This window comes from Indicator indicator, chromosome 28, assembly GCF_027791375.1.
Source record: "Indicator indicator isolate 239-I01 chromosome 28, UM_Iind_1.1, whole genome shotgun sequence".
Classification (NCBI taxonomy): Eukaryota; Metazoa; Chordata; class Aves; order Piciformes; family Indicatoridae; genus Indicator; species Indicator indicator.
The window spans coordinates 6,410,904-6,438,485 of NC_072037.1; the positions used below are offsets into that span (position 1 = coordinate 6,410,904).

Genomic DNA, 27,582 nt, shown 5'->3' on the forward strand with positions numbered 1-27,582 from the left:
TTGGTTTTGTTTGTGTGTGTGTGTTTTTTTTTTTTTAAATGCTTGGAGATCTACTGTTGGAAAGCCTGTCTAAAAGCTAAAATTTTATTAATTATGTTACTAAGTGCTTCATCTCCTATATCTTCAAGCAGTAAGGTTAGTACTGGAAACTGGGACACAAAAAAGAGATTAGTGGGAAATATACAAATTTAAATAGTTCTTTATCAGGACTCTTTTATTCTGATAGGGGAGTGCCTTGTTTATATCACATTGGAAGAGACTTAAACCCAATTTAGAAGACGTTTCTGGTCTGGAGCAAGCGTTCCTCTAGCTGATACTATGATTGTACTATTCAGAGTAGTAAAACCTTCCCATGCTGGCAAGTCCTTAGTTTGACAGAAGACACTTGAGCAGCCCTAGGGCCAGGCTGCTCCATGGCACCTAAGGGTCACTCTGTGCCCAGCTCTGCCCAGTGAGAAAGGAAAGACGCAGCTGGACAAGTGCTGAAGGCTGTGACTGAAACCCACAGCAGCATAAGTACAGTATCAGTCTGTGTGCACTCGTATTTTCCTTGGCAAGTTGTATGACTGTAAACTGCAAAATATTCCAAGGCAGTCAAATATTTTTTGTCTTGCCTGAGCAATGAGTTTTCCCTACACATCTCTGTTCTGATCTTATTGATTCAGCATGTAGCAGAGTTATTTTTCCCTTTTTCTTTTTTTTCCTTAAAGAAAATTGTAGGGCACACCCCCACACCTTCTTGTTATATTTGATGTCCTTGTCTCTAGATGGCAGAAGGCTGTTTCCAGTGGCTGTTTACCACAGCTTCTTGGCATGTGCTCAGGCTTGAGGGATGTAATACCCAGACAGGAAAAGGCAGACAACTTTCCCATTCATGGTGTTGCCCATAAAACGGAAGTACTGAATCCAAGCAAGAAAGCAATAGCTTGTGTCCATTCAGGAGTGACTACTGAATGCTGTAGGGAACTGGTACAGAAGAAGCGAAATGCTGGCTCTAAAGTCAGTGGCAAGATTTTGGTTGTGTTAAACAAGCCTTCCATTTCTCCCAGGTATCTTTTCACCTAGTTTTGTTGACTCGAATTTGTAAACTCTCAAACACTGAAGGGAGGTCATGGATGACATCTTTCACTGCAGAGCTTTCCAGTGTAGTTTCCTGTTCTGTCCACTGTGATTATTTCAATTTTCAGTGTTGCTGGTGGGTTTCCAGATAACGTGCTGCTGTTGGCTCAGGTTTGCTTTTCCAAGGTAACCAGAGTTTGTAGCATACAGAGGAGCAGGCAGAAACAGAGAGCATCCTTCTGGCTCAGCAAGGACCATCTTCTCCCTGTCCTCTCCATCCCTGTCTCTTAAGCCCTTAACTAACCCACAACATGGTTGTTGTGTCCTTTGTATCTCCACAGTGGTGGAGCCACTGAAGGGTGTAAGGCAATTTTACTCCCAGTTGAGTCAGAAGTGCTGCACTCACTAGCAGTTGAAACTTGTTGGTGAAGCACATCTTCTGGTGTAGCCTCATTAAGCAATACTGCTACTCTCCAAGACTGCTCCACCATAAACAGAAATGGTAGCAGAGGTGGTTTGAGCTTTGCTTTACAAGTTCCCATTCTGAACTGAAGCACAGAGGTAGATGCTCTGTCTAGGAACCTTTTTATATGCATATATATTCCTTAGTTTTCCATCCTGATGCCCACAGTCAGAACTGTGTGAGAATAAAGCAGGATTCTAGCCGTGGCTAAATTAGCCAAATCCAGCAGTCAGAGCCTGGGGTTTAGGCTCTGCATATGTTCTGTCCATGGAGAGCTCCTCTAGCAGACAATGATTTCCCCACTGGCTCAGAGTTACAGGAGGTGGATGGTGTGTCGTAGTTTACCCCACTCCATCTTAAGAGCGATACAAGAAAAAGAAGTGGAGAGTTACAGCACTCTCTTAATGCAACATCACAACCTCCCCAAAGCACCTTCCACTGCAGCCTAAGTGGAAGCTGCTGATATTTGAGCCGGTCCCTGATAGCTCTTCACAGCCTGTTGCCCACCAGTCCATTGCTGAATAAAGTTCAAGCTCAGGGAATAATTGAGTCCAATCCATCTTAAGCTCAACTACTTCCTCCTAGAAAACATTGGTGTAGTGACTAAGAAGTTTTACTAACCAGAGAGGTGGTGTTACCCGTCTGCTGAGTTCCTTCTGAAGGAGATGGAGCATGTCAAGACAGGGAAGAGCAAGCTGCTCTATTATTTGTTTGCAATGAGGAACTGGGGGGGCTTAGGGGAGCACAGGGTCTGTCCAGCAGTGCAAGCAAGAGCACTGTGTCACACCGCCACGTTCTGGCTCAGTACTTCTGCTCCCTTCTCTGTAATTGTTTGAAGTCTTCCAAATTTGTATCAGATATAATGAGATGATGAAGAAGTCTTTTGTGGTGACTTTTTCATGTAGTAAACATGGTCTTTCACAGCTCTGGGGTGTGGACCATAATGAGCTTGGAATCATTTGTTCCTCTGGCAAGCTGAAAGGTCGTGAATGCATTGGAGTGAATTCACTAGGCATCTTTGATCAGCTCCATTAAGCATCTGCATGGGCTCCAACAGACATGACACTGTTCAGCTATCCTGTGAGAAGGGGGTACTGTTAAACTGATTGTGTTAGCAGGCAGGATGAAATAATTCAGATTGACAATCCATTTCTGAGGATAGTCATTGCAGTGAGGTTTATGTATTCTTCCAGAACATAAGAGATTTGGGATTGACTTTTAAGGAAGTATCCCTAGGTGTAGGCTATTACCTCCTAAAAGAGGCTGGAAAGCACTGTATCTTTAAATATAGACTTTGATTTTCCTAATGTGAGAGTATCCTTTCCTATATAAACTAGACAGCACAATCTTCAGGGCTGCATGTTCCTTGTTGGACATATAGGAGTACTTAGGTGAGCCAAAAGAAGACTGAAGCACTGATTTCCACCCTTGCTCTCTGCTATGCATGCTCACATTGGCTTTCTTCAAAAGTCCTGTCTGTCATGTGAAGCCCAGGGCTGTCAAATGGTGCTAAGAAAAGGCACAGCTGACTGAGGACTGGACATAGCCTACAAGGCAAGGTGTGAACCAGCAGCTTCAACATTGGGTGCTTGTCATAGCATGACCAAGGAAAAAGTCTTCCTGTCTCCTCATTGATTCTTCCTCTCAAGGCTCCCATTAATAAATGTGCAGCTCATGGCTGAGCCTTGTGAACAGTACTTCTGGTTACCCTTCACTGGCCCCAGGAGAGAGCAGTGAATCAGAGCTTTTGGCCTTATGGAGCTTCTTGCTGAGCAGATGTGCTGGTGGTGCAAGAATGGTTTGGATGAGAACAAGTAGGCTCTTGGACCACACTTCCTTGTGATCTGCTGCCTACCAAAGTGCTGCACTGAGTGCAGGGGGAGCAGTTCTTAAACTGACCGGTTTTTGTCCATCAATAACTAATATTTGTGTTTGCCTCCTCTCCTCAGGGCTTTCCTGGTGATTTTGGGGAACGAGGACCTCCAGGCATCGATGGGAACCCAGTAAGTCAATAGCTTTATTCCTTCTTTCTTTCTGTTGCAGCAGGCAGCACACTACTGCATCATCAGCTAGCACACTGTCCTACTTCAGCTAGTTAGAGCTGAATGAAGCTTTTAAGTTTGGTGGCAGCTGCTAGCATTTTGGGTTTGTTCTTCCTTAAAAACAAACATATATCCCTGCCCTGGTCAAGCATGCTGTGAACTCCTGTGTTCAAGTAAACATTCTGTAACTGCCAGGTCATCATGTTGCTATTTGCTTTCCATCTCCATCTTTCTTGCACTTCAATCTTGAGAGATGCTTTTTCATTCTGAGGATATGAGTAGAAGAAAAGTCAAGAGAGAAAAGGCAGGGATGTTGCTCCTGGTTAGCAGGCAGTTGTTGGAGCATGTTGTCCATACTACAGGGCATAATGCAAAGTTGTTGAGAGCTGCAGGAGTCACCTTATTGACTAGTGTCCTCTGAATGGAGCTTCATATGAACATAGCAGGGAGGCATGGACCCACAGGCAGAGGGGTGTAGCATCATAAGGCACTACTTGAGTGCACATGAACCTCCAGAGCAGGCCATGAGGTACATAAAGATACATGTTCCTTTCCTTTCACCACATCTCATTTTGAAATGCAGGTTAGCAAACTGGTACCTCTTGCTTTGCATCTCACCACCCTGTAGAAATAAGTTTCTAAAGTACTCCAAGCTGAGTACCTTTCCCTATCTGAAGTGACTATTAACAGGGGTGCAAGAAGTGCCACATTCCCCACTCCAGCATCTGGGAGCACTGGGACAAACTCCATAGCCCAGGCTTCTGCTACTCTGCCCCTTGCCTCAAGCTGCCCTGGGACTGCAGTGGGAGAAGTCTCCAGGCTCCTGAGTTCTTGGCCTCTGTCCGGTCTTCATCTGACCCCTGCTGGCTTTCTAAGAATGGGATGTGTCTCCTGGGAATTGGGTCAGGATGGTCACAGAGACTATTTAAGCAGCTGCATGCTGATAAGGTTTATTTTGCTCTGCTCTTGTAGCACTTAATACCAAACAATTAGCTATGAGCTGTCTTTTCCACTGCTCACAAAACATGTCCTTGTGGATTGCAAAAGTCCTCAGATGTATTAATTACTCTAAATTACTTTCTGAATTACTTTGGTTCTCCCTCAATTAGCATGTGAGCAGTGCTGATTCATCTTTAAAATTCCTGCTGTCTGGGTTATTCACACATAAACACAGTGCTGCTCTTGGGGTTTGATGGAATAATTTCTGTGAAGTAACCCACTCAACATGTGTCTTCGAGTTCCTATTCATCATATATAGAGCATAAAAGTTATTTTCACAAAGGACTATAATCAGCAAGCCAAGCTCAGCCACAGCCCAGCCTTTGTGGGAATTCAACATATGAGTGAGAAATGCAGCAAACTGCAAGAATCAGATTCCCAAGGAATAATTCTGCAGGACTTTTCCCATCCTTCAGTCAACTTAAGCCATGGGTCAGAGTGGAATCAGTAGTCCCAAAGTAGAAGACTCTCTAGATTGCATTGCTATTTCCAGCCAGCCCACTGGGAAGACCAGGAGTCTTGGAGGTCAGAAAGATGTTTTATTCCCAAATAACTTTTTTTGATTTCTTTTAATTTTGCAAGTTTTCTGAGCCCCATTCAGAAGATGGGCTCAGTATTAGCTGAATGTCAGTTCCCAGAGTGTTGGAAAGAAGCTAATGTCCCTTCCCTTCCTTCAGCCCCAAAGATTGCTCTTCTTTCATCTTATCAAGGGCTTTTCAATATTAATGTGCCTTGGAGATTGTAGAATGAAAACAGACTGTTTCAGCTGACTTAAAGGGAGGTTCACAGGGTCACAAGCGGAGTCACAGACGCAGAAAAATGCCAGAAAGTCTGTTTGTGGAGCACATAAATATGCCGAGTTTGCTAGGTGGAGAATGCAGCTGAATTGTAGGCAGGCTGCCACGGGGCCTGAGCTGCCTCAGCCTCTGTTTGATCCACGGAGCACTTAGGCTGCTGCTGCCGCCTCCATCTCTTGGGGATGGCAGAAGCCGACGGTCTCTGATCTTCTTTCCGCCCCCTCCAGACAGAGCAAAGGCTCTTCCAGCCACAGCAGCGTTTTCCCCTTCTTCCCTCCTACCAGCTTGCTGAGAACTGTTGAGCCATCACATTCCAGATCCCCGCTCCTGGAGCGCTTTAGCCACTCCAATTAGTCTCTTAATCACGGGAATTAGACATGGGAAAGGCCTCTTGATTCATCTCCTTGTCTCTTTTCCCATTTCCCAGTCCATGCACTGAAGAAAGGAGAAGAGAGCCCAGTTTCCCTCACAGGTCAGGGAACAGCCTGTCATTACTGAGAGCCACAAAAGAGCACCTGTAAAGCCTCCATTTCCCAAGCCATCCAATGACTCAAATTAACAACCAGTCCTGTCCACATCTCCCAGGGGAGTCCACCCCCTCCTCTTCCAAGAGGAAATCCTCTTGCCTAAGATGTGAGGCTATGTATTTCCACATTTACTCTTTCTTGAGGAATGCCCACATGACATAACTCAGAAATCCAGACAGTCTCTTCCTGCAGCTGGTGGGACCAAGAGCCAACCATTCCAGTCACCCTTAGAGCCTGCAGAGCTTACTGGGAACCTCAGGCCACTGTGCAGCTCCTGTGCTCAGTGTTCCTGAGGATATTCCCTCTTCTTGCTGAGCCTAGTAATGCCAGGCCTCAGCTTACATATAGCTTGAAGCCGACCTTATTACAGTAGCTCTGAGGACACAGAAATCCCACCCACGGGTAACAATTGCTCCACAGATGTCCCAAGTATGCAGGAAAGGATCCGGCCATAAAAAAGGCAATTTTAGGCTGGTTGAGATTATGAAACGCTTTTTGTGTGTGCTTGCCCAACAGTCCTCTACTCCACTTCCCATAAAATAAACACACATAACCCCTTACCCAAGGAGGCTGAGCACGTTTACTCACGTTGTGTCCCCTTCTCTTTCACTAGGCAAAGCTTTCCATAAAAGGGGAGTTTTATTGCACTGAAGGGGACTACACCAGATGTGCACCATAAACTCAACTGCTCTGTCAAAGGAAATAGCCAGCATGAGCCAGAGCAGGGGTGGGGAGGGCAGGGCAGAGCCAAGGGGAAGTTTAGTATTTCCAGTGCACTTGTTTTGAGAGGCCCTGGTGAAGATGGAGGCGTGTAAGAGCAGGTCCTTGCCCTGACAAGTAATCCACTGTCAGTGCAGCAAAGGAGCAGGTGATCCACCGAGGGAGACACAGGGACAGGCTGAGCATCACGTGGTTGCCAAAGCACCTGGGCTCCTAGATGGGTGATTTGTGTGGGTCTGACACAGCTTCTCTGCTGCACTTCACCTGGAAATGCTATCAGGCACCTGCAGGCACTCCTGGCATGTGCTTGTCTTTGGAAAGCTGGCGTGGGGGGGGAGTTTGTAGTGGAGCTGGGAATTCAAGCCAGCCCCCCTGATAGTGACTCCCTTGAATAGTGAGCCCTGACATGCTCTTGAAAAGCCTCTTAAGAGGAGCTGGTGCTTTCCAAAATGCCCTGCTTGGGGACAGTCTGTAAGAGACAGCAAATGAGCATGGAGCCCAAGACAAAAACGTCTGTAGTCCATCCGCTGCTCGACCCCTAAGCAAGCGCTGGCTGCCCTGCAGAAAGCTCCCTGCTTCAGACACAAGGTGCTGAGCCACCTCCCTGCAGACAAGCTGCAGTCCCAAGACTAGGGGCTTTTCCAGGAAATTAAAGAAATGGCTGGATGAGGCAGAGTGCAGAGGATGCTGCTGGCTCCCCACCTTAAATCCTCTCTTACATAGAGGAGCAGCAGCCTCAGAGCATCCTGTACCAAGGGTACTTCCAGGGCCCATGAAGCAGCTTCAGAAGCTGGTATACCCTCTCCCTAAATTAACCACTTCATTTTTCATCCAAGCCTTTCTTTTCTCATGAGTTTTGTTGGTTTTCAACCATTCCCCCAAAATCTCAACTTCCCAAAACTAAGCAACAGCTTTCCTCCTCTTTCCACCTTGGTGTTGTCCCTGGTCCCTCTCCCTGCCCATGCCTGCATCTCACCAGGGGCAGGCTCCCAGCCACTCCCCTCCCTGGACAGTGAAATGCTCCTTTTCTCCAGCCAGCTCCCAGGAGGGGAAGTCAACCCTGCAAGCAAATGTTGAGCAACAAGCAGCCCTGTGTCTGGAAGCTGCACTCCCAAGCACTTCCTGAGATGGAAGCTCTGGATTGTGTTGGCTGGGGAAGGGGCTGTGGGGGGATGGAAGGGGGAGGGACGGTCTTTGCCCTTCCCTCAAGTTCTTGAAACACTGAGAGGCCTTTCAGGCTCTGTTTGTCTACAAAGTGCCTGTAACCATGTCGGTCTGTCTTTCCTTTTAGGGAGAACTGGGAGCCCCAGGTCCTCCTGGAGTCCTTGGACTCATTGTAAGTACAAAAACAAATTGAGATCTGGCTTCTCCGGGTTTAACCCTTTCAGGCTGCATAACTAGGCACAGATTTTCTTCTTCCTCTGGCAGGGCAGTGAACAGGATGACTTTTTGTGTGGGGGAGGTGTGATGTCTGGGGAGAGAGGAGGCTGGCTGGTAGACTGGGAGGTGGAGGAGGGCAAACTCTAAGCAAAAGGGAACAGATTAAAGGTTTGCTGTTAGTGCCTCTATTCCTAGTAACACACTCTTTTGATAACACTTACCAGGGTGTTTGTCTTCAAAGACACAATATTCATTCCACACCAGGATCTGCCATCTTTCAGAAAGCAAGCCCCTGTAAGCAGTGACCCAGGGACACACAGCTCTTGCTCACTGGAGAGGCGGTGGGCAGGAACCGTCTGTCCTCTGGGCACACAGGAATTTGATGTGCACCCTCCCCATCCCATCACTAACCCAGGTAATTATGCACATAGTCACATTCCATGTTTCATTACACCCTTCCCCAGCAGGAGATAAATGACTGTAAGGATGGGTGGCAACTCATCCTCTGGCAGCTGTGCTGGGGATTAGTGAATACCCAGCTGAACATGCTGGGATTTATTTTTAGTATCAGTTCTTGTTTCAAGAGATTTCCTTCTGTGCACATAAAGTGGTAGCTCCTGTCAGCACGAAGCCTGTCATGGGTCTAGAGCACAAGTCCTATGAGAAGCAGCTGAGGGAACTGGGGTTGTTTAGCCTGGAGAAAAGGAGGCTCAGGGGAGACCTTCTCATTCTGTACAATTCCCTGAAAGGAGGTTCTAGCAAGGTATCAAACACTGGAACAGGCTTCCCAGCAAAGTGGTGGAGTCCCCATCTCTGGAAGGACTTAAAAGCCATGCAGAAGTGGTGCTGAGGAACATGGCTTACTTGTGGAATTGGCATTAGATTAATGGTTGGACTCAATGATCTTGAAGGTCTTTTCCAAGCTTCATGATTCTATAACTCTTCATGCTTGGGGTAGATCACCAGAGCCAGGAAGCACAGGTTTTGCCTGGAAGTGATCTGAAACGAGGACAGGCAGCATGTGGTTTCTAACCTGCCTTTGTGATCATGAGGTTTTTATCCCACACTAGCTACAGCTACCTAAATGGCACCAAATTCTATGTGAGATACAACTAAACTGTTTTTTGGGGTTTTTTTATCCCTGGCTGTCCCCAAGATCTCGCATTGCATGTCCTGGACCACCATTCAACTTCATCACCAGATAGCTCAAGTCTGTCACCTTCTCTGTCTTGATCCATTATGTTGGTTTCTACTAACTTCCCAACTACTCATGTTTTTGTTGGAAAAGCAGCAGTTCTCCTTTTGCTGCTAAGCCTGATCTGTATTCTCCCTTCCCTCCTTTCTGCTGAAGAAATGATCATTTCTGTTGTGAGTTACTTTGTAGCTCTACTTTTAAGGCAGAAAGTTGGTCCTTTGCAATAATGGCTTTTCAGGAATCACTTGCTGCAGCAGCAGTTGGCTGCTGTCTTTTCAAATTAGTCTGGTGATACCTGTCTGGGCAAATAAAAGTTTCAAAAGTGAGACTCAGGTCCATCTGAGTCAGATCTTGTATCCCAGGGTAATATACAACTCTTGAATTCAGGATGCTGAAGCATCTCTGGTGGGATTGAGCTGATACTGACCTCCTTCATCCTTCTCCAAACACCCCTCCTGCCTTGTCATCTCTGTAGGACATCACCAGCCTCCTGCCCTGGGGTCTGCAGCATGGGGCTCACACTGCAGGGCCTGGAGAAGGTGGCTGGGTGTTTGCTCTGGGCTGGCCCCCTTTCAGTTGCTAGCTTCCTTCCCAGCTACAGCCACCCTGGGGACCAGCCAGGTTCCCGACTGCCTCCACACACCCCACAGGTGTCTGGGTTCGCTGTTTAAGAGAAGCTGAAGAGCAGAATTAAAAGTAGATGAAGGCTCTTGCTCTCCTAATTAACTGCATGGGCAAAGCTTTAACTAAATGCATTTCTACAAGAAGCCTTTATGTGGGGAGGTATGAAAAGCTCATCTGTTCAGGCGGCTGCAGCCCAGTGCTCCCAGTGTGGCTGTGGGCCCAAGGCTGCTGACCAGAGAAGTCTTCCTTCAGCAGAGCCTGCCCTGTTTATTTACACATTGCAGGCAAGGCTGGTGCACCCAATCACTGACTCTGTTCATGGGCAGAGAGCAGTCAAAGCCTCTTTAAATGCTGCTTACTGAAGGCTTCTTTTGTGCCTGCACATGAAGCTACTCACAGCAACCCTGAGCTCCAGCATCCTCCTGTGCTGCAGCTTCTCCTCCAAGTCCCAATACACAATGCCATGCTGACTTCTTGCTCCAGCAGGATGGCCACGCTGATGGAACACCTCTGTCCTTAATTCCTGTTCTCCTCTCTTCTCCCCATATCACTTTCAGATATCAGAGCTCAGAAGTGACCCAAATTTTTTGACTATTGCCTTTTCACATTTGAGTCTGTGTCCTTTAGAACATGCCCTCAGATTCCCTCTGTAGAACTCAAGAATACTGTGGTAGATTTTTTCTGGAACCACGAGTAGCTTCACTGGAAAGAAATATACTCCAGGGGTGTCTTGAAGCAGCTCCGTATTTTAAATTTTCAAACAGTGGAAGAGGCAAATTCATCCATGCAAAAGTTAGGAAGAACATACCAAAAACTCATTTCTCAGATCCTACCCCAGCTGTGGACTTCAAGGTGGTTTCTTCATTAATTTTCCTTTTCCATTTGCTTTTAATTTTTTTTTTTCAATTGGTTACTAGCTAGAATTCCTTATCTATTTGTTTTTTAGTGGATCCTGTTTGGGAGTCTGAACACACTCCCAGGCACCCTAATGTGTGGTGCAGGAGCAGGATAATCACACTTTCTCCAAGCACCCAGCACACTGCCCACTTGCCATAGCCATGCAGAGGAGCTGCAGCATGGTGAGGCTGGGTGAGCTGGTCATGGGGGACAGCTCACATCTCCAGTGATTAGTGTCAAGGCACTTTAGGGTTTCTGCTTTGTGGCAAGGGAAGGATGCAGATAGGTGCTGCTCTTCTTTCCTCATATACCTGCAAGGCAAAGCCCCTCTGCTTCTCTTCCTTAGAGACTATCTACATGTTAAAAGTCTTGTGCCTCCTTGCCAGGATGCTGCTTCTGCTGCAGTCAGTGGTGCAGACAAGAGAGGAATTTCTCACCACATCTGTTGGCTTTTCAGCTAATGGCTTTGGTACTTCTCTTTCTCTTACTAGGGTGACATAGGCCCTATTGGACCAATGGGCTACCGAGGACCAAAAGGCTTAAAGGTGAGAGAAAAACTGAGCTGTGTGAGCTCATGTCCCACCATGGCAGGGCTGAAGATTCTTTTGTTTCTCCCTTGGACGGTGTTCACTGTCCTGAGAGAAAGGATGGGCAGCAGTACTGACCCAGGACTGTTAATACAACATCCCACTGGTGGTTGGCAGCAGGTGCAGGTCAATGCAGAACCCCGGGAGCATTTCCCTAAGTGCTTCCAGCCAATGGAGGATGTTCAAAGAACATGGGACGGATCTTTGGGATCAGCCTGGCCTTGGGGCTGTGCCAGGTCAATGCTGTTGATCCAAGCCACCAGCCCCATCAGCAGCATCAATGTCCTAGACCTGAGTAAGACTTCACAGTTGACTAGGACTCACTCTGAACTTTCTTTTGTTTCAGGGACTGATAGGAAACCCTGGAGAACATGGACTGAAAGGTGATAAGGTGATCTGAATACTCCCTTATTGCACTGTGTTTTAATTTTGCATGTGAAATCCCCTTCCTTCCCTGCCTAGCTTCTTTTCCTCATTCAGCACCATGGAACTGGTTCCACTCTGGCTGCTCTTTGCCCCCAGCCTCCCACTCTTCCTCCTTCCTTGACATTCTAGTTTTGAGTTTTCTTTCTTTTATGATGTCTGCCCCATCCCCTTTTCCATGGAGTATAGACCAGTTATGCTCAGATCCTCTCTGGACCTTCTGTCTCCCACTGATGATGACAGTGACTGTAAGATTTTCTGGAGTTTCACTGGGGTTTTATGCTTTTATATTGGTTACATGTTGGGATGGGGAGGAGGAGGAAGACCTAACAATACTCACAGTGAGTTTGAATTAATGTATTTGAGGGAAACACATAACAAAGCAGCACAACTCACTGGACCAAGCCAACCAGCTGGATTCCCAGGAAAAGCTCTTCTGTGTTAGGTACTTCTGCACATGTTAGGAGAAACTCACCTCAGTTCAGCTTCCTGCTGAGAGGAAATTGCCTTATACTGAACTGATCTAAATCACTTTAGGAAAAGAAAAAAGGAGAAGGGCAGTGATTGCAGTGATTTAGTGCTGCTGGCACAAAACCACGCAGCTTGAGCTAAATCAGCATGAAACTGTGTAAATGTCTCAGTGTCATGAGAACCATCCTCCTACAGATATTCTACTGCAGGGTTTATTTAGTCTGAAAGAGTGGGAGTTGCAATCATTTATTGTTGGCTCTGATTGCTCAGGAGGGCAATGGAAAATGACCATTAGCTGTATTTCCCTCTTCCTGTCTGCTGTCTTATTCTCTTGTTAGGTGTTTGCTTTTAAAGAATGATTTAGCAGCCCAAAACTGCACAAGGGGGAAGTTGTCTCAAGCCAGCTGATTCCATTTCCCTTGTGCTACAGCAGCTCTTTGCCAGGGCTGCTGTGTCTGCAGTTTCCTTTCCTCCCCAGTACCACCTTTTCACTTTTGCAGGGAAGGAGGGACAAGGCAGGAGGAGGACATTTTCTTTAGGACAAGTTGGTTTCTTGTCTCAACACCAGTTCTGTATAGCCTACACATTCTTCTGTTTGCTGCTTAAGTAAATGCTTGAGTATCTTAAGAATTACCAATATTCAAATCATTGTTTAGCAAATTCAACTTTCCTGGGCAGAAGCCTCCATCACTTTACACAGACTGATCTATTTATCCCCAGTATTTCTTCAGCCACCACTCTCACAGTAACCAAATGGTTTGAAGCTCTCCCTAGAGTTCTCCTTACAATACTCCCAAGTGTAGAATTATCCATCCTCCCCCAATCATCCCATGCTTGGTTTTGCATTGAAGTTGGACTTAGAAATACCTGACTTAAGGAAATCCCACATATGGGAACACAGAGGCAGAGTCTGTGTGTTCATTTAGTGCCCAGCTAGGCCTTGGTCACAGGAAGGACCCTGCCTGGAGCAGAGGGGTTGATTTGTGTTGGAGGCTCCCTTCTGTAATCCAGTTGTGTCACTTTAGTTTCTGCTGCTACTGCTATTTTTAGGCTGTGATGTCATATTTAAGGCTTTGTTTCCTTGTCTACTATTCTTTATTCTGTTGATTAGATTGTGACTTCTGCTGGGTGTTGAAGATGCAATTAGAAGGGTGAATTTAGCTAACTAGTAGGGGACGACTGTCCAGCCACTGTGCAGCAAGCTGTTCCCCACACATCAGTGTGGCTCAAGCACACCTATGCCACTGTCCTCCTCTATGATCATATGAGGTCCCCAAGCTCTCTTTGAAGAGCAAATTATTTCAGCCTTCCAAGCTGGTGCTGCTTTCCTGCAGTGCATTCCCCAGGAGTGCTGCAGGCAAAGGGAGGACTGGCACCATACTGTGCAGAGATGGGGCAGAGCCCATAGAGCAGAAAGCCTTGCTCCATGCTCTACAAGGTGGAGCTCATTAATCCCAATGCATCACATGGTGGAGGCCAGGCATGAACTCAAATAAAGGGCAACATCCCACTCCTCCTGCAGAAATCACAGCTTTTTATCTAGCAGCTAGACAGGCAAGTACAGAGCACACCAATGCTCACCAACTCCATCAGCATCCCCCACAAAAGCCTGGTACCACAGAACTGAAGGATGTTTTTTACAGCTTTGGTTTTCCCACAAAATGCGTCATCCTTCCGTTTCTATTTAAATGTGTTTGTGGAGGCAAGGAGAAGGGGCAGAGAGGGTTGTGTCTGCTCTTACAGGGAGAAGTGGAATTACTGGGTGCTGGAGCCCTAGAGCAGGCTGCCTGGAGAGATTGAAAACCAATCTGGATATAATCCTGGGCAACTTGCTCTGGGTGAACTCGCTTTAGCAGGGTGGGTTGGACCTGACAATCTCCAGAGGTCCCTTCCAACACTCACCGTGTAGGGATTTTATGACACTGCATAACCCTGAGATAAAGAGTGATCTTGAGAAGACCACATGATGTGATGAGTGCAGAGGAAAGGTGGAGGAAGTGGAGGAAATCCTAGCTGCTTGTTCACATAAAGGAGTTTTATGAATCGGCACATCTGTAACTTGTGAAGTATGCAGCTCAGTAAAATACCTCAAGTAGTTTTTCAGTGTTAGCTCCCTTTGTATTGCTAATCAAAAAGTCTTGGGAAAAGAGATGTCCAGTCAAGAGCAAAATGAGGTTTCTGCACAGTGACCTCATCTGCACACTGCAAACAGCAAACACACCTTGCCCTTGCAAATCTGTCACTTCCCTCCCAGCCCCTGTTCTGTGCATGGTGTTAAGAAGCACCTCAGGGTCTCCAAAGCTGCAGCTCTTTTTATAGGTGAAACATGAAACAGGCAACAACCCCTGGGCAGAGCCTGTTTGTAATTTCAGATGGTGCATTCCTCCTCCTTCCCATGAGGAAAGTCATTGCAGCCCCTTTTTTAAATTATAAACATTCCTGACCCCTTTCCTCCTTATTTTTTTTCCCTCACCTTAAGGACACACTCCCTGATTTCAGATCTGACAGTTTCAGATTTACTACGCTCAAGGCAGGTGAAAGGAGATGCCCTGGTTCTCACTTTTGGTTTAATATACTAATGGCCTTTGCAGATGGATCCTTCATGCTGTGCTATTGCAATAGCATGTGAACATCTTGAGTGGAGCTCAGCTGAAGATAAAGATGTTTTGTCTTTCCTACTTCCTTCTTACCTCTCTAGTGCCTATTTCTCAGAGTCGTTTGAAAACTGTTTGTCATGTGGTCACTATCCCACTTTGCTTAAAGGTCAGGGGTAAAGGCTTGTTCCTGACTTTAACTCTGCTCAAGAAAATCTTTTCTTCTAGTAGCCATTTCTTCCAAAATAGTATTTCAGTGCAGGTAGAAAACAATTTAATGGAAAAATACTTCTTCTTTTTTTTTTTTTTTTGACCCTTTGACAAGGAGTTTTCAGAGCAAACCTCTCAAGAAAATCTATTTTCCTGCTGTCATCTGGTAAGAGCCAGGATTAGTGTGGGTTTCAGTGGTCTAAGTCTTGGACTAGATAAATTAAGTAGAAAATTCAGAAAAGATGAGGGATATGTGGCAATGCTGGAAATGAACTGGGTCATACAGTAGGTTTTTTGCCATCTCCATTATATCTCATACTTGAGGTTCATCTGAACTGAAGCTGTGCAAATAGCTGATTGTTTCCATTTGCTTACATTGCCAAAAGAAAAAAAAAATGAGGGGGGAAAAAAAGGATAGATGGAAAATAGCTTAAATGAAACAAAATATTGGCTGTCTAACTCAAATTAAAATATTTTGGGTTAAAAACCAAATGAGCAAAATTAATTTAGCTTTTTTTTTTTTTTTTTTGAGAGCAATGTTTCAATTTTGCTCTGTAAAAGATTTAAGATGGTTGAGTGAAACGTTCTGGGAACATTTACCAAAATATTTAAGCAAATTTAGCATGAATGCAGGAAATGTTTCCATCATTGACTCTGCATAGTTCTTAATTATTTTTCTTATGAAAAAGTTGTCTCCAAAAAGTCTTTCCCAAAACAAGCCTTAACCGTCCACAATTTCATTATGTCCTGCATGTTACTGAAGTAGTTAGAATTATTTCAGCTCTGATAACAAATGGGTGGGTTCTGCTTGAGTAGAAGTAGACTTCCTCTGTCATCTCTTAGTAGACTTTGGCTCTGGTGCAGCAATCCATATGTCTTCCATGTGGACTATGTTTAGACATATAGCTCTCTGCTCTGGTATGGCTTCTTCCCTTACTAGGAAGCCAAGTTCAGAGGCATGTGCTGTGCATGGGACAGAGTTCCTCTAACAGTTGTTTCTGTTGGGTCTTGTCATTGTACCAAGTTTTTACAGTCATTCCTCCTTTAACTTCCCAAGCAGAATTTTCCTTTCTCTGCCCCATCATTGACTTATCCTTTGTTTAAGTAAGTTATTAAATAAACGAGGTTGGAAAAGAAACCATGAGGTCATCTTGTCCACTAGCCTGCTCAGAGCAGGGCTGAGAGGCAATGTAAGAAAACTCACTGTTCCTAAGAACACCTGCAGGGATACTTATTTTCTACCCAGGGAGTCAGAATCTGTTGCAGTGGTTGAAAGAGGGGTAAGAAAGATAGCTTAGAAAATATTGTCAGTGATGGTGTGCTCAAAGATGGGATCTACATCCCAAAGAACATCAGCCTACCCCTCCTAGGAAATCTCAGCCTAAATATTGGCAGTGAGAGGTCACTTAAACATTACTGGAAGTTACTATTGTTTTCTTATGGAAGAAGACTGATCTTTGGTGCCAGCACTAGGATATGCTCACAGAAACCATGAGTATTGTTTTCTTTTCTTTTGAGCCTTATGAGAGAAGAGGTCCATTCACTGAACACTAAACTAGCTCTTCTGTTCTGCTGAATTTTAGCACTTCACCACCTTCACGGTTGCTGTTAGCCAGAGGAACATTGTCTCTCTTCCTGTAGCTCCTGTAGAAACACAATGCTTGGGAATTCCTATTTTTCTCTCTCCTACAGTTCCATTTCTCACTTCAGGATCAATGTTGGGAGATACACACTTCCTTCAGGGTTGTTGTTATGGTTAATATCATCTACATTCTGCCAGCAGTTCAGTTTTGAATGTGAATAGTGCTGAGACTTCTGCTGTACAATGCTCCATCTAGCATCTACCTGGGCATTTGGGGCATTGCTGTTGCCTATTTTAACTCTCTGGTGATGTGTACCCAGGGTGATCAGGGAGGAGCAGGTGTTCCAGGAGATATCGGCTTCCAAGGAGACAAGGTAAGTAGTTTTCCGTACTCCACCATTTTTATCCCTCACATAGCAGTCTGTGTGGCCACCAGCTTCCTCAGCTCATCTTAAGCCAGGAGCAGCTGGAACTAGGTGCATCCTGTTGTCAGGTTCCCCTGCTTGGGTAGTTCCCTCTTGGGGTCCGCTGAGCCTTTCTGAAAATGATGCCAGTTGATAATAAAAGCTCTTCTGCTGGGGGCTCTCTAGAAAAGCAGCCATGTCTTCAGGCAGAAATGGGAAGGGATGGGATTGATGGGGGTGGGGGTGAACGTGTGTGGTCCAGCGGCTGCAGACTTGGAGGTTTTGTCTGCTCAGTGCAGCAACTTAAACCCTGACCCAGTGAAGCACTTAACACCATGTAGAACTTCTAAGCAAATGACTTCTCCCCTGTGACTACAATATGATACTGACTTTAGCTGACTAACACTGTGCTTAGCACTGCTCTGGGGCTGACATGGCTCTGAGCCACAATGAACTGCAACAGCTCATGTGTTCTTCAGGGCTAAATTCAGCCCTAGCTTTAGCAGAAACATCTCACTGACATTAGTGCAACTGTCCCAACTCCTGCTAGGGCTCAGTGCAGCCCTTAGAAAGTGCTTCTCTCTCTGCTGCAGAGGAGCTGGAGCCTGGGGAATTAGGATTTCTTTTTTTTTTTTTTTTTTTTTTTTTATGATGATTCTGAAAAAAATGTGTCTTTCTCTCAGGGCAGCCAGGGTCTGCCTGGGGTCCCTGGGCCACGAGGGAAACCAGGCCCCTTGGTAAGTGATCAAGCATCTTCTGCTTCCCGATCTCCCTTTCTAAAGGTTCAGTGCCCAGCTGGAAAGACAGCCTGGCAGGGATGTGCTGTTCCAACAGGCAAGCCAGGAGCCAGCTCATTTGTCTCCATATTTTTTTCATTACTGCAGGGAAAAGTTGGTGACAAAGGTCCAGCTGGGTTTCCAGGACCACCTGGCCCTGAGGTACGTCCCACCACCTTCTCCTCACATATTTCCTTTCTGCTGTAACTTCTGCAGCATCTTTTCTCCAGCACACCCACATGGTAGCTCTCTCCCACCTCGTTTTGCCCCTGCAGCAGCAGCTATTTGATGTCTGCAACTTGCCACCCGCTGAGAATCAGCTCTCTGATAAACACCCATGTGGCACTTGAGGGACTGTCAGAGATGCCTATCTCCTTTCTCTGCTGGAGGTTTTCAGCTCTCCAGCCATGCACAGACAGGCCCACACAGGGTTTTGATTAGGAGGCATATGCATGGAGCTGTTGCTAATTCATACAGAAAGCAAAAGCCAAGCACTGCCTCCCACGTGGGCACCCAGCCTGATGGAAGGAGGGGATGGCTGCCACTGCTACTGCTCACCATGACACCTGATATATTTACCTACCCCGAAGTGGTGTGTCCTGGGGTCAGAGCTAACAACAAGCAGATGGGTTGCTTTAGGACAGTGCACAACAGGGCTGCAGAAATGCCGAGGCAGAAGATCTTCGCTGCGCTGTAGCGTTTACTGTTTTTTAATGAACTGAGGTCCACTTTTGTTCAAACTGGGAGACTGAACAAACTGTGCATCTTGTAACCTCTAGCCACCCTACATTCAGATTTCCTGGTCTCCAGCTACCATTCCAAGCCTTTTTCTTCCCAATATTCCTGTGAAAATCCTGTGTGTAACAGCTTGTTCTGTTCTTGTTGTGAAAGGCCAGTTCCCAGAGGTTGCTTCTAACCTGGCAAGCAGCTTATCACAACCAGCAACTTCTCCCCATCTTGCAAAGCAGAGCATCCTGTCATTTTGCAGACAGAAGATCTCAAGTCTCCAGAAAAACAGAGAGCTTCCAAAAACCAGAATGACAAAAAGCAGTGGAATAGAGCCCCAGACTGTCTCCAAGTCACAGGCCAAGTCACAGGCCAGTCTCTGTGGCCACTGGTCTTTGTTCTCACCATATTACTCCCTGACTGTTCTTCATCTGCTTTTGCAGAACAGAACACTCATTTCATGATTCTTGCACCTTAATTCCCATGTACCCTCCTCTTTTCATCTTAGAGCTTCACTTCTCTGCTAGAATATGATGGTACATGAGGGGTGATGAGGTAGAAAGGATCAAGATGGGTTCATGACTCTGCATCTCATTATTTCCTGTTATTCTCTTCCACTTTTTGTCCTGGATATTGTGGAGAGGCTTTTTTTTTTTCCAGTTTTCCCCCCACAAAATCCTGTTTCATGTAGAAAAAATTCTCTTACTGCCCTTACTGAAGAAACTCTCATGGTGGGAGGATCAGCTTCCCCCAACACATCATTACTTTTCTCCTTCATAAGCAACCAGACAACATTTGTAAGATGCTAGAGAACCACTTCCAGCACAATTGCTGATCTGTTTTCTCCTCATCAGTGTTCTGGTATTTTGCTGGGTCTGGAAGAGCTCTGGTTTGAGTGCTGCCACTTAGCAATCGTTCCTCTTTGTTGCTGTTGGAAGTAACCACAGATTCCTTTGTTTCCTCAGTGCAGGGCTGGTGGGAGGAAAGGAGTCTCTGCCTGGCTGAAGGCAGCAGCTAATGAGCGTGTCAGCACCTTTGCTAATTCCTGCCTGCTTCCCCTGTCACTGCAGCTCCTTTCGCCCAGCACCGCGATGATGTGCTGACTCACAAAGATTAATTAAAACACAAATTGCCAGTTCTAGCTGTGTGATGACAGGGAGGCCCTCACAGCAATAAATCTTCTAAGAAGATGGACCTAAAGGGAGCTGCTGGGAAAGGCTGCTCTTGACTCAAACTGATAGCACTGCTCCCATTGTCCTGTTCCTTTCCCTCTAGAAGCCAGGCACAGACACTGCCAACACGTAACGAACATCTCGGCCCTTGGCCTTCAATTCAAACTCTCACTGAGGCTGTCCTCTGAAGCTGGCTGCAAAAGTCCAGCTCTGTACCCTAACAAATTCTTGTTTTCTTCAGGGCTTCCCAGGTGACATTGGCCCACCAGGAGAAAATGGTCCTGAAGGCCTGAAGGTAAGTGGAGCATAGATCAAAGCCCTGTGTGGGGTGGGAAGCAGCCAGGGAAAACAAAGTAGTGGGACGGAGGGAAAGAAAAAGCCCTGGAGATTCCTAAAGATTGTCCTGGAAAACCTTTCAGCTTGGTCTGTTTGGCTTGAGGTCCCTCCAAGTGCAGGGCTTTCTTTTTTTCAGTTATTTTTTTCTGTAACAAAATTGACATTGGATGATGTCCCATGGCCCTGAAAGAGGCTTTCTCATTTTAATTGCCCTTCTGCACTTAGCTTTCTGTTTTCTGAGTAACTTTTCCTTTGGCTCTTTCTCAGGGAAAGCCAGGAGCACGAGGTTTACCTGGGCCGAGAGGGCTGCCTGGGCAAGAGGTGAGTGTCCTCAGACCAAAAGCAGATCAGATTTAAAGAAATAATGTTGAGTTTTGAAGATGAATGCACATTGAAATGGTGCCTGTGACTCGAAAACCTCCAGCCTCTCTGAATCTGGAAGCAGATTGCTCATATTCAGCGATCAGAGACCAGCTGAAGAGCAGCTTCCCCTAAAGCTGCAATTCTGTGCTCTTTGCTTCTGATCACTTCTGATCTGCTGACCTTGAACTCTGCATTGGCTTTTATTTTAAAGACTGTTTCCCCCCCACCCACATGCACCAAGGATGGGTGTCAATGCCCTTTTCCAGGCACAGGAATATTCTGACCCAGCTTTTGCTTTCTGCCCCTTTAAAGTGTTTGTATAAAAAGCACAGAGACTTTGCTGTTCTGCAAAGATCCATGTGCCCCAGCACCTGGGAACTCCCAGCTTTCACTGACCACTTCACATGAAAACTTGAAGCTTCATTCCACTCGCAGTCACTGAGAAGGAACAATTGTCATTGATTTAATTAGTCCTGGGGTACCTGCAAGTATTTTGTAGCAACAGAGAAGATATGAGTGCCCTCTGCTTGTCCTGCTGCAACTCCAGTGACTTGTGTGGTTTCTTCTCACTTAGACCAGCCTGAGCTGTCTGTCCAGAGGCACGAGACATTGTGCAGTGAGTGCTTACTGCACACATGGACAGGAATTCATTCTGATAATGCTAATAATTCTTAACTTTTTCTGGGAACTCTTTTGCTTGTTCTCTAAATGGGATTAGTGCAAATTAGCTCATTTATTTGCACTGAAATAGGGGAGAAAAATATTCTAGACTATTTACAAAGGGAATCAAAGCTCTGCATTCCAGGTTCAGGCAGGCATGACCAAGCTGCCTTCAATTTACTCTAGTTAGTGAGTGCAAAAAGTAAGACTAAAGACATGGACATGGAGTTTGACAACAGCTGTGCTGAAAGACTTTAAGTGTGCACCAGACTACACCACTTTGCCTTTACCACTGTGGCTACCCAAGGCCAAGGCTGTGGATTTAGAAATGTGGCAGATTGTGGGTGGTTTGTCTGACTTCCAGTCCCATCTTCATCCCGCCAGCTCGTGCCACTTCATTACCACGGCTGACCACCTAAATGAGAACAGCCAGAACTGTGGCTGCCAAGGGTGCTTTTAATTTCTCTCTTGGCAGTCAGTTTTAGACACTTGAGATAACTTTTGTGAAGCTTAATTGAAGGTCTCCTAGAAACTGTAGATCTGATCCTATCATATTAGAAATTGGTGTAGAGCCAAGGGAAAGGACCGAGTCCAATTGCTGTGTGAGATTTTGAGATAGCTCCATCCTGCAGCATGTGTAGTCCCATTTGAAAGCAAAAGGGAAACCTTCATGCAGTTGCCAAATGGTTCTGTGGGAAATTTTGCAACACCCTTTTTGTGAGGAGGGGAAAAGAAAAGAAAGAAAGAATGAAAGAAAAAGAGTAGAGTACTCAAGCATTGATATCCTTGCCAAATCAAGTGAAGCAGAGCCATGCAAGCATGTCAAGGGAACCCTGTGGGCCAAATCCAGCCCATGATAGGCCCAATCAACTGACCTTGACTTTGGTCAGACTTTGAATAGCTTTTGCTGCAGGACTTGATGATAGATTTTTTTTTTTTTCTGAGATGGAGAAGGGAGATGAGAAATCTCAGAGATGCTGAGCTGCCTGCTCTAAGATTGAGAAGGGCTCAGTTGTTAAAATGTGTCAGCTGAGCACACAGCCTGCATTTAACTGCTGCTCATGCTGCAGACCTTTTGTTCTTGCTGCAAGGTGACTCCAAATTTTGTCACTACTTTATCATTTAATTTCATTTCTTTTCACTTCAGGGAGATGAAGGACCCTTAGGACCACCAGGAGTCCCTGGGCCAGAGGTAGGTTTCAGTCCTTTACTCAGTTACTACCAGCTCTGCTGACCTTGCAGTGGATTTGTAGTTAAATTGCAGGATCACAGGATGTTAGGGGTTGGAAGGGACCTCCAGAGATCTTCAGGTCCAACCCCCTGCCAGAGCAGGACCATAGAATCTAGCACAGGTCACACAGGAATGCATCCAGATGGGTCTTGAAAATCTCTAGAGAAGGAAACTCCACAACCTCTCTGGGCATCCTGTTCCAGTGCTCCATGACCCTCAAAGTGAAGAAGCTCCTTCTCATGTTGAGGTGGAACCTCCTGTGCTGTAGTTTATATCCATAACATGTCCTGTCATAGGGTGCAGCTGAGAAGATCCTGTCCCCTCCCTCTTGACACCCAGCCCTCAGATATTTAGCAACATTTATTAAATTGACATTAACCTCCAGACCTCCTAGTTTAGAAAATGATCTGCCCTTCTAAGGAAGTGTCTTGTCCAAGGTGTTGAGTGGGACTCTAATTTTATTACTTGCTTAGAGTCTCAGACCTTGAACTCTCACCTAACGTTTAAATAGTAAAGCACTTTGACTGGAAACCAAACTGGTTTAGTGGCAGATTTGGCAGTGCTGTGTTAATGGTTAGACTCCATGATCTGAAAGGTCTTTTCCAACCTAAACCATTCTGTGATCCTGTGCTTATGTTCCTGATCTGAGGCTTAAGTAATGGAATGAATCAAGCTCAGGTGTCCGAATGGGCTGAGCCATGGAGTACCTGTCCAGGCATGCTCCCCATGGACTAAACCCAGGGACACTCCAGTGCGTTCCTTCTGCATTGCCTTGTCCTCAGCAAGGGCTACCCCACCTCTATCACCTTGAATCTATGGGGAACACTGTAAGCTGATAGGTTCACAGACACACTGCTGTGACCAAGGGCAGCTGCAAGCTCTTCACGTTGGTTGTTTTTCCATGGATTTCAGGGTCGATCCGGCCGGAAGGGATTTCCAGGAAGACCTGGTCCAGATGGTCCAAAGGTGAGGAAACAGTTTGTTCATGATCAGGGAAGCAGGGGGTAGAAGAGATGAAAGAAAGAGGAAAATATGTTTGCTTAACTCCTACAACACTTCAAGCCTAGGGTATTTATTCCAGAGAGGACAAGGAGAACTGAGGATTTCTCTTTTTCTCTGAATTTTGGGGTTTCAGCTTCTGCTTGGTTTCTTCACCAAAAAGAATGATGGTGCACTTTTTAGGCCATGTGCTTTATTACAAACAAGTGTGTTTCTCCTTTGATATTAACCAACTCGCCCTTCCATCAGCTCATCTTATTTTCCATTGCTTCTCCATGTTTTTGTTCTAAAACAATGCACATCATTCCTATCTTTGCTGCCTAATGAGCAGCAGGAGCCAGGGCAGCGTGCTCCGCAAACCCACACTCAAAAGGAAAGAGAAAGCCCAACAAAAACAACCTCTTCAAACAGTAAATAGCAAAAATGTGGTCTGGCAGCACATCTGGAGTATGTGCCTACTGAGAAAAGGCAGCTGCCATCACCCAGAGACAATCCAGTGACTGTGGCCTCTGGATGGCTTGTCCAGGGCCACTCCACCAGCCTTCATGTGCTGCCACAGCTGCCCTTATCCCATGTGGGTTTGAAATTCTCCCCCTTCTCTTGCTTTTCTCTTCACCTCACATTTTTCTTGTTCTCTGAATTTCTCTCATCTTGCACTGTGATTTCTTTCATGTATGTTCTTTCTTTGGCTTTCATGGATGCTTCATGTGACAGGAACATGCCTGTGTTTGAGACTTTGCAAGAGAAGAATCAGGGTGCAATACTGCCTGGGAATATTTGGGTTGTCTTTTATTCCTGTGGATTCTCTTGGATCCCTTCTCCTCTGTCATTCAGGAACTACACCTCCCCATGGTGTCTGTACTCTTGCTTTCCCTAGATGATCCTCAAATCCCTTGGTTAATCAGAGTCCTCTCCTCCTCTCTTCCTGCTGCTGCTGTGTTTCTGTCTTCATCTGTCTGATTGACTTGGCCTTTCAGATTGAAATGTTATGGGTCAGAAACAGCCCAACTTCAGACACATCCCTGATGAGAACTCCTGTCTTCTTAAACACAGGGATAAAGCAACCAGGATGTGCCACAAGAAAGTGGACAGCTTATGTTTCAGTATCTGAGCTCAGTTTTGTAAAGTTTTTTTTTACCACAGCAGGACCAGCTGCTTCTGGGGCATTTTGCTACAGAGCAGCAAGTGTTTGCTTCATGTTTGTGTCAGCTGTGTTTCTTGCTTTGGATTATCTTTCAAGACACAGTTGGGTTTGCAAAATGTTGGGGTTTTGCTGATTTCCCATGATTGACACAGAGCAGCCCAAATCATGGGTGTGCAAAGGATCAATCACGTACTGAGAGTCTGGCTGGGAGCACCAAGTAACCTGTGTGCTTTGTCTTTCCTTGTCTTGCAGGGTGAGCCAGGAAACAGTGGCCGACCAGGGAAAGTTGGTGAGCAGGTAAACTCTTTGTTTTCCTTGTCTTTTTGATAACCTCCTACATACATTATCTCCTAGATGATCAGAGTGCAGGCAGAGGGCAGTGGCCAGGGCTTTCTGGCCACCTCAAAACTGTTGCTCCAGCTGGGGTGCTTATAGTTTGGCCAAAGCTCTTGGTGAACAGTAGTGATAGTGTCCATGGTGTCTGTTTCAAACTGAAGGTTTTTCCATAGTCACCATGCTGTGATAAGTCGCAGTGCAGGTGGATGTGCTCCCAGTCCTGGCAGCAGGACAGCACATTGGAGCTGGCTGTGCTTCTCGAGGAGCTAAACCCACAGTCAGGAAAGAGACTGAATTGCTGTGTATTGCTCTTATCCCTAAAAGGGCAATTTCCAGCCTTTGCCTATGTAGGTTTAAGGTGCATCCTCTGCTTTGGGTGCTGTGCTGCTTTGGTTCCCTCTGAATCTTTTTGGGGAGCAGAGGAGATAGAAGCTGAAGAAACGAGCCCCTGGAGAAGAGAGGCATGTAGCAGGGGATGTGCACCATCCCTGTAGGCTTAAGGGAACCACAAGCATCAAGGAAAAAGAAACAGTTGTTCCCATGTCTCTGTGACTGAAACCAACCAACTTGTCCACCAGCAGCCCTGAAATTGCAGCCACAGAACCTCCAACATGTTCTCTGTATTCCTACATGACCACATCAAGCTGGCCGCAGCATCTGGCCCTGGCAGAGGGTGCTGCTTCATGACACAGCTGCTCTTGCCAGTATTTTCCCTGACCAATGGTCAACAAGTTTGGTTAGATTTTGTTTAGCTTGTCAGCCTCTCTGGCTCTTCTTTCCCCTCTGTGCAGCAGGCTGGGGATTGCTTCCTCCATGGGTTTCTGGCCAAGCACATCCAAAAACCCAAGGTGGGTCCTTTTCAGTACCAACGACCTGACAGGTTGCGGTATATATCAAGAACAGTAATTTCTATCTGGAAATTCGACCTGTTTCTATGTGATAAATAATTTACTTCATGAGGAGCAAACAACTGAAGAAGCAAAATTCTTCCACACCTCTGAGTTCTAGCTGCAGCTTTATTAGATTCTGCATGATCTCAGGCAACACCTTGCAGTGCTCTGTGCTTGAGTTTCCCCTTCTGTGGAAGGCATGAGACAGCTCTGAGCAGCGCCTAGCTCAATGTCTGTTCTCAGGTGGCACTTGTGGATACTGTTGCAGTTAAAAATGAGTATTTTAGAAGTGCTTTAAGATCCTTAACAAAACATCATCCTTGAAGGAAAAAGCATCATTAGGGTTATTATTCTTTAATGTCCCTCAGGACTGACCTTGGGTGAAAACTGTAGGCACTGCTCACCAAAAAGAAAACACAGCTGGCCTCTGCTGACACCAAAACCAGCACAGTGGTATGAAAGCTGTTTGTATTGTTCTTAGTCTCTCCCTAGAAATATCACCCAAAAAGAATTTCCATTTCTGTACCAGTGAAGTCATAAGAACAAAAAATGTCACACCAGATTAGTGAGGAATAACCTCCTCTCCCATCACACCTTTGCTGAGCAGCACTGGAGTGCTGCATTTTCATTCCTCCCTCCACTTAAGATTCAGCATTTGGTGTTGGAGCTGGGTTGGTTTTTTGCAGATGTCTGAGAGGTTGAGCTACCCAGGTCACTTGGAACTAAAATACACCTTCACCTCACCCCTGTTTTCCCTTGAGAAGCCCTTGATGTTTTCTGTTCCTTGGAAACAAATAAAGAGTGGTCAAACTTTTCAAACTTCCTGTTCTGCCCTCTGAGAGGAAACCCTCAGCATGAGAAGAGATCAGCCATCCATCTCATTTAAGCTCTCTTCCTTCTTAAGGATATCTGTTTAGGCAAACTTGGGAGTTTCTGTAAGGTTGCAAGTGGCACTTGAGCTCTCACTGGAAAAATGAGACAGGGCAGTCCCTGAAGTGTTGTTTTTCCATTGCAAGGATACTGTCTCAGGAAGTTCATTCATAAGATGCTTATTGTCTTCATATGCTGGAAGGACTCCAGCTTTTGGGCTCCCCTGTACCCTGGAAATGTGTGGTTTAACCCTTCCTTGCCAGTAGATGGAGGCAGAAGAATATGAAGAAGAATATGGAGGTCTTCCAGAGCTAGGAAGGTAGAGCAAAGAGGGTATCACCAAAATGTCCATGTTGAAGGTCAGACAGCCCTGCAGGAGAAGCAACACCCCACAAGAGACAGGATAGCAACCTGGGGAAGCATGCCACAAGCCCATGGACCTTCCTGCTCTGCACCAGAGACTGAAAATATCAAGGAGTTGTGCCAGCTGAGAGAGGCTGCAGCTGGCCTACGTCCACATGGCAATGAGGGTGGTCCTGTCATAGCAGGAAGCCCTGCTCACTCAAGTGGTGATCTTTGGGTCAGCCACACACCCATTGCACCAAGCTGGGAAGGAGAGTGGCTCCATGGCTCTTCGGGGGAATCTCTTCCTTCCAGGAAGGGGCATCTGGTCCCAGTATCAGATACTATTCTGCAATCATTTGTCAAAGGAAACCAGGGCCATCAGTTACGTCCTTCGAGTATTCTCCTTGCAGTGCTCTTACAAAGGAGGGATATGCTATAGTGCCAGTTTGGCAGGTGGGGTCTGACATGTGGAGATCTGGATTGACTTCATCAAGGTCAAATGAGTCCCCAAGAACCAAGCAAGGGAATTGCACCAGCATTTCCCACAGCTCAGAGCAGCACCTTTCCCAATGCATTCCCCTGAGCTGCAGAACTCTCTCCTTCAGGGATTTATGGGCACTGTGGTGCACACAGCCCCTTGATCTGTGTTTTGTCAGCGTGTCTCCACCTTTCCTTTCCTCACTTCTCAGAGGGCAGTGGGACCCCAACCCAGCCCCAGGGCACAGCTGAGCCCGGTGCACAGAGGGTTAAACCACATGGC

The 27,582-nt window shown here is 46.1% G+C and overlaps 1 protein-coding gene across 1 annotated transcript in view; it reads left to right on the plus strand.

Moving 5' to 3' along the window:
* Positions 1-27,582, plus strand: part of COL27A1 (collagen type XXVII alpha 1 chain) — a 159,109-nt gene that overhangs the window by 63,844 nt on the left and 67,683 nt on the right. Inside the window, exons 13-24 of the mRNA XM_054393343.1 lie at positions 3,472-3,525; positions 7,899-7,943; positions 11,195-11,248; positions 11,637-11,681; positions 16,891-16,944; positions 17,658-17,711; positions 17,859-17,912; positions 19,890-19,943; positions 20,252-20,305; positions 22,155-22,199; positions 23,151-23,204; positions 24,634-24,678. Coding sequence (XP_054249318.1) covers positions 3,472-3,525; positions 7,899-7,943; positions 11,195-11,248; positions 11,637-11,681; positions 16,891-16,944; positions 17,658-17,711; positions 17,859-17,912; positions 19,890-19,943; positions 20,252-20,305; positions 22,155-22,199; positions 23,151-23,204; positions 24,634-24,678 — 612 coding nt within the window. The remainder of the gene's footprint in view (positions 1-3,471; positions 3,526-7,898; positions 7,944-11,194; positions 11,249-11,636; positions 11,682-16,890; positions 16,945-17,657; positions 17,712-17,858; positions 17,913-19,889; positions 19,944-20,251; positions 20,306-22,154; positions 22,200-23,150; positions 23,205-24,633; positions 24,679-27,582) is intronic.